At 50.1% G+C, this 7037-nt stretch overlaps 1 protein-coding gene across 1 annotated transcript in view; it reads right to left on the bottom strand.

Moving 5' to 3' along the window:
* The window catches only part of GPKOW (G patch domain and KOW motifs), a 10644-nt gene extending 5944 nt beyond the window's left edge, over positions 1-4700 (bottom strand). Inside the window, exons 1-4 of the mRNA XM_011991372.1 lie at positions 4446-4700; positions 3526-3680; positions 3302-3426; positions 655-764 (exon numbers count right to left, since the gene is read on the bottom strand). Coding sequence (XP_011846762.1) covers positions 655-764; positions 3302-3426; positions 3526-3680; positions 4446-4621 — 566 coding nt within the window. The 5' untranslated portion in view covers positions 4622-4700. The remainder of the gene's footprint in view (positions 1-654; positions 765-3301; positions 3427-3525; positions 3681-4445) is intronic.
* Between the last annotated feature and the right edge of the window lie 2337 nt (positions 4701-7037).

Below are 7037 nucleotides of genomic sequence, written 5' to 3'. Positions count from 1 at the left end.
CAAGCTCCGCCTCCCGGGTTTACGCCATTCTCCTGCCTCAGCCTCCGGAGTAGCTGGGACTACAGGCGCCCGCCACCTTGCCCGGCTAGTTTTTTGTATTTTTTAGTAGAGACGGGGTTTCACCCTGTTAGCCAGGATGGTCTCAATCTCCTGACCTCGTGATCCGCCCTTGTCGGCCTCCCAAAGTGCTGGGATTACAGGCTTGATCCACCGCGCCCGGCCTAATTTCTTTTCTTAAAATTAATTAATCTTTTGTAGAGATGGGGCCCAGGCCAGTCTCAAACTCCTGGGGTTACGTGATCCTCCTGCCTCAGTCTCCCAAAATGCTGGGATTACAGGCATGAGCCACTACCTGGCCTATGTGTATAATTTCATTTAACTCTCACAACAGACCTGTGAAGTCAGTACTATTACCCCCATTTTTCAGATGAAGAAATTGATGTCCCTAGAGGCAGACTTTATATAAATGGGATTCTATTAGAGTTTCAAAGGGCAAATGGGAGTTTAAAACAGTAGTGGAAGGGGCTACTGAATTAGTTAGGGCGATAATGTATCCTCCCTCCCTGCCTGGAGTGGTTCTGGTTTGGCAGTGACCCTGGGGATCTTGATTGCAGCCTGATCTGTCTGTCCCCTCGCCCCTATCCCAGAACTCACTGATTGAAGGTGCGGCCGATGCCCTCGCCAGGTTTCCAGCCCATGCCCCGCAGCATGGCCAGCCCATAGGCCTCCACGGGGACCGCCTCATAATTAGCCTCCTCTGGCACCTACAGGTTCAGGTAGAGGAAGGAGGGTCAGGCTTTGCTTACACTGGGTCCTCTGTTTGAAGTGCACTTGCTGCCACCCACTGGGAGACCTGCTACGCATCTTTTCCAATCAGCTCAAGGGTGTTTTGATTTCCTCTTTCCATCCCTCACTGTACTCCTCCATGTTCAGTCCTTCAACAAATAGAAAGCACCTAGTCTATGGCAAGTACTGTTCTAGGTACTGGGGATGAAGCTGTGAACCAAACAGACAAAAACCCCTACCCTTGCAGAGCTTCTGATCTAGTTGTGGAGACATACTATAAATAAAACCCAGAAAACATGATATGTCAGGTGGTGACGTAAAGAACAAGAAAGCAGGGTAAGAAGATGCAGAGGGATGGAGAGGGAGTGCCTCTGGGTTGACATTTAAGCAGAGATCAGGAAATGATAGCAGAGGGAGCCATGAGGATATGAGAAGAAAGTGTCCCGAGCTGAAAGCACAGTTACAGCAAAGGCCCTGAGGCTGGACAAGGCTTGGTATGTGTGAGGGGTAAAAGTCACCATGACTGAAATGGAGATAGTGAGAGTAGAGAGCAGAGAAGGGTGGGGAAGAGATCAAATCAGGAGAGCTGGGCAGGAGTCAGAGGACCCTGAGCCAGGTGGGAGCTATAAGAGGGACCAGTGAGGAAATTACTCTAATAGTCCAGATGAGAGATGCTGGTGGCGGTGAGAAGTGGTCAGTTCTGGGTGTCATTTTGAAAAAAGATGAAGGATTGTGCTGGCAGAGTGTATGGGGCATGAAATAAAGAGGGGAATTGAGGATGACTCCAAGGTTTTCCTTTTTTTTTTTTTTTTTCTTGAGATGAAGTCTTGCTCTGTTGCCCAGGCTGGAGTGCAGTTGCACAATCTCAGCTCACTGCTACATCAGTCTCCTGGTTTCAAGCGATTCTCCTGCCTCAGCCTCCTGAGTAGCTGTGATTACAGACATGTTCCACCATGCCCGGCTAATTTTTGTATTTTTACTAGCGATGGGGTTTCGTCATGTTGGTCAGGCTGGTCTCGAACTCCTGATCTCAGGTGATCCGCCCACCTCAGCCTCCCAAAGTGTTGGGATTACAGGCTCGGCCGACTCCAAGGTTTTTATGCTGAGTGAGAGGAAGGATGGATGGAATTTTTGGTCACCTGATATGTATAAAGCTGCAGGAGGAGGTTTATAGAGGGAAAAATTAGAGGAATGAGGTTAAAGCTGGAACAGGATGAAAGGATGAAGAGGGAAGTGAGGATCTTTTTTTTCTTTAAAGATGAAGGAGCTGGGCACAGTGGATCATGCCTGTAATCCCAGCACTCTGGGAGGCCAAGGTGGGTAGATCACCTGAAGTCAGGAGTTCAAGACCAGCCTGACCAACGTGGCGAAACCTCGTTTCTACTAAAAATACAAAAACTAGCCAGGCGGTAGTGACACGTGTCTGTAATCCCAGCTACTTGGGAGGCTGAGGCAGGAGAATCGCTTGATCCCGGGAGCGGGAGGTTGCAGTGAGCCGAGATCGTACCACTTCACTCTAGCCTGGGCCACAGGGCAAGACTCTGTCTCAAAAAACAAAAAACAAACAAACAAAAAAAAGCTGAAGGAAATCAGAGCACATCTGAAGGCTGAAGAGAACAGTTCAGTTGAAAGAGAGTGTTCTGGGGCTGTAGGAGAACTAGACTCCAAAGAAGCAATGCAAGAAATTTATGAAAGAAGAGGTGAAAAGTCAGGTCTGTGGGTATGAAAGACAGACTTGGTTACTCCTGTAGACACGCCTCTCACATCTCCTCTTGTCACCTTCCATCATCACTCCTTCCCATTCACTCCAGACACATCACATGTTGCCTCACTGATGGACACACACCACATCGATTTTCTGCCACTATGCCATTGCTTGGGCTGTTACTACCAACAGGAACACTCACTCTGTTCTTCCCTCTCACTAAACCCTACTTATCCTTCCAGACCACTCTGGTCTAAGTCCCCAGCATCTCTAGCCTGGACTACTCATCCCCTTGCTTCCACCTTCACTAATGAGTCTGTTCACAGCAGCCAGAGGGATGCTGTCAAATCATAAATCATATTTCATCTATGCTCAGGGCTTGCCCAGGCTCTCATCCCACTCAGAGTAAAAGCCAAAGTCCTCACAATGGCCTACAAGGCCCTGCCTTGTCTAGCACCCCCATCTCCTTTCTGACTTCGTCTACTATCCCTTCCCCTCACTCATTCCACTTCAGTCACACTGGTCTCCTTGGTGTTCCGCAAACACTCTAGGCAGTGTCTACCTTCAGGGCCTTTACATTTCCTGTTCCCTTTGCTGCACACCTCATTCAGATAATCCTAGGATTCAAGTATGTTTTTAGCATCCAGATATCCAGATTCATTTGGTAATGCTTCCAAAAAGGATGACAGGAGAAAGGACAGGTGGCGGGCCTCTAGCACACACAGACTTTCCCTGCTATATGCAGGGACACAGCCTGGCAGACAGGGCAAAGAAAGGCTGGGGCAGGAGGGGGACAAGGGGCCAGCTCACTGTCTCTGCCCGGGGTTCGCTGTCTGCCCCTTCCCCGCTGGGGGTGCATCCTTTCTGGATCATGGGGATAGCGAGCGTGGGGTCGACACCCGCATTCTCTCTCTCTTCCAGAGACTTCTTGGATTCTAAGGGAAGAATAGGAGGGAGCAATGAAGTCCCACTCTATCCTTCCACCTTCTTCATCTTCTTCCTTCACTGGGGAAGGGTAAAGGGGCATCACTCACCCTCAATGAGCTCCTTCACAGCCTGGGACAGCACCCCATCTGCCAAGGCCTCAGTATCTGTGGATGGCCCAGGGGGCCGGGCTGGTGACTGCCTGCGATGGCCATTCTGGATCAAAGGGATGACGAGTTCCTTGGGGGATTCCTGGGGCTTCACACTGATGTGGACACAGAGGGGTGGGGTTGGGAGAATGGCAGTGTCAGTGGGTCACACTCCTTTATTCAGAGAAAACACGAGAGCCAAACTCACCCCAGCCCCACAGACCATGCCTTCTCTACTCCATGTCTGGATCTCCTGTACCTCTCTGATCGTGCATTCTTTGGATTATCTCCCCCAGTGCCCCCAACTCGTAAATGTCAGTGCCTTCGAGAAATAAGTCCTGGACTCTCTGTTTAACTCAAGACCGGCTTCCACAATGGCCCACAAATCACTATCTTCAGCCTAGACCCTCCCTAGCTCCAGGTTCCCAAACAGCTTCCCAGATGCCTGATTCTCTTCTGGAAATCCCTCCCTCAGACTCTCCTCTCCTCATTAAGCTGATGGTGGCCTCCATCAACCTGAATCTGCCGCTCCATCCCGTTCCCCATATCAGAGAAGCCCCACCACTTCAGCTGAGACACTAGCAGGTCCTGTCATTTTCTCATTCTTTCCTTCTCCCAGAACGCACACACCTCAGTGTCCTCAAGTCCTAAAGACACTTCTTCTCAGTAATACATCCTCTCTTCGCAATTCCCACGGCTATCAGGCCCAATTTCCCCACCCCTCCTATAAACTCCAGCCTTCTGGCCTCCACGAATTTACTCAGGCTGTGCTTCAGGCTTAACAGGTCACTGTCACCAAGACAAACGACTGAGTGAGATTCCTCCCTCCCGCTTACGCCCACCGCAGCGATTTCCAAGGTGTGAAAGACCCGGCGCGTCACCTCTGCAGCTCCCTCCCTTCCACGGTTTTCAAGAAATCCTTCTCCTCCGGAGATGGCCTCGCGCCGTCTCCCGAGTCGGCCAGCCGCCTCCGTGCGGACGTGCGAGTGAAGCCGAATGAAATTGGGGCAGTGGAAGCAGCCGTCAGCGGCAAAACACCCTCTTCGGAGTCAGCCATCTTGCCCCTTTTCCCAGGCCCGCGCGCTGCTTGCTGGGAAATTTAGTTTGGGTTCAGATCGCTAGGGGCCGGCCAAAGTGCGTAAAAACTACCTTCCCATCAACCACTGTGGCACCGGCGGGAGGGGGCGGTAAGGGGCCGTGGGAAGTAATTGTCGCTCTTTCAAACGTCGTGGGAGTGCGTCGCGCCAAGTGCACAGGGAAATGTAGTTTTTTTTGTTTTGTTTTGTTTTTGTTTCTTTTTTTTTTAAAAGATGGAGTCTTGCTCTGTTGCCCAGGCTGGAGTGCAGTGGCGTGATCTCGGCTCACTGCAACCTCTGCCTCCCGGGTTCAAGCGATTCTCCTGCTGCAGCCTCCCGAGTAGCTGAGGCTACAGGCATGCGCCACCACGCCCGGCTAATTTTTGTATTTTTAGTAGAGACGGGTTTCACCGTGTTAGTCAGGATAGTCTCCATCTCCTGACCTCGTGATCCGCCTGCCTCGGCCTCCCACAGTGCTGGGACTACAGGCGTAAGCCACCACGCCCGGCCGGAAATGTAGTTTTTAGCGAGGTAGGCATGGTGGAAAGTGGATTCATTCTTGCCAGGCATTGATTCCTTCGTGTAGGCGTTTGACAAGTATTTATGGAGCGCCTACTGTGTGCCCTACTCATGTGGGAAGTGTTGATGAAGTAAATCATTTAGAAATAATCAGCCAGGTGTGGTGGCGTGCACCTGTAGTTTCATTTAGCCCGCAGGCTGAGGCAGGAGGATGGCCTGAGGCCTGGGAGTTCGAGGCTGCACTTAGCTCTTATCGCGCCACTGCATTCCAGCATGGGTGACAGAGCGAGACCCCGTCTCTAAAAAAGAAAAAGTCAGGGTCGGGGGCGGGGGAAGGAGTGTCAGTTGTCTACAATAGTAAATAATAGACATAAAGTGCCTACTGGCCGGGCGTGGTAGCTCATGCCTGTAATCCTAGCATTTTGGGAGGCCTAGGCTGGTGGATCACCTGAGGTCAGGACTTTGAGACCAGCCTGACTCATATGGTGAAACCCTGTCTCTACTAAAAATACAAAAATTAGCTGGGCTGGTGGTGGCACCTGTAGTCCCAGCTACTCAGGAGGCTGAGACAGGAGGATTGCTTGAACCCGGGAGGCAGAGTTTGCAGTAAGCCGAGATCCCGCCACTGCACTCCAACCTGGGCGACAGAGCGAGACTCTGTCTTAAAAAAGAAAAAAGAAATAAAGAAAGAAAGAAAGAAATAGTGCCTACTGACCAGGCTCATACCTGTAATCCCAGCACGTTTGGAGGCTGAGGCAGGCGGATCACTTGTGAGGTCAGTAGTCCGAGACCAGCCTGGCCAACATGGTGAAACCCTGTCTCTACTGAAAATACAAAAATTAGCAGGGCGTGGTGGCACGTGCCTGTAATCCCAGCTACTCAGGAGGTTGAGGCAGGAGAATCACTTGAACCCGGGAGGCAGAGCTGAGATCTCAACACTCCAGCCTGGGTTACAGAGCGAGACTCAGTCTCAAAAAAAAAAAAAAAAAAAAAAGAAAAAGAAAAAGAAAAAAGAAAAAAATAAACTTGTAGTTTAGTAGGGAATATAGACATTTAAATACATATTTAAAAAATATAGCAACATGTGCCGAGCTTAGTGGCTTACGCCTGTAATCCCAGCACTTTGGGAGGCCTAGGTGGGAGGATTGTTTGAGCTCAGGACTTTGAGACCACCCTGGGCAACATAGTGACACCCTGACTCTACAAAAAAATGTAAAAATTAGCGGGGTGTGATGGCACGCATCTGTGGACCCAGCTACTTGGAGAGCTGAGTGGGAAGGATCGCTTGAGCCCAGGAGGTTGAGGATGCACTGAGTGGTTATCAGGCCACAGCACTAAAGCCTGGGCAACAGGGTGATACTTTATCTCGAAAGAAAGAAAGAAAGAGAGGAAGGAAGGAAGGAAGGGAGGGAGGGAGGGAGGGAGGGAAGGAAGGAAGATATACAAACACATACATATAGCAACATTAAGCATTAACAGCAAAATATATATATACACACATATACATATAGCAACATTAAACATATTGTGAAAACCAGGTCCTAAGGCTTCAAAGATTACTGATATGAAGGAAAAATGAAGCAGTCAGAAAATTAAAAAAAAAAAAAAAAAAAAGATTATTGAAACAGATCTCTCTTGTGTAGGACCTCAAGAGTTCATACAGGCCGGGTACGGTGGTTCATGCCTGTAATCCCAGCACTTTGAGAAGCCAAGGCAGGTGGATCACTTGAGGCCAGGAGTTCAAGACCAACCTAGCAAGCATGGTGAAACTCTGTCTCTACTACGCATACAAAAATTAGCCGGGCATGGTGGCGGGCGCCTGTGGTTCCAGCAATTCAGGAGGCTGAGGCACGAGAATCGCTTGAACCCGGGAGGCGG

This window comes from Mandrillus leucophaeus, unplaced genomic scaffold (genome assembly GCF_000951045.1).
Source record: "Mandrillus leucophaeus isolate KB7577 unplaced genomic scaffold, Mleu.le_1.0 Scaffold395, whole genome shotgun sequence".
Classification (NCBI taxonomy): domain Eukaryota; kingdom Metazoa; phylum Chordata; class Mammalia; order Primates; family Cercopithecidae; genus Mandrillus; species Mandrillus leucophaeus.
Note: the sequence above shows the minus strand (reverse complement) of the source record. Positions and strands in the feature narration are given on the sequence as shown.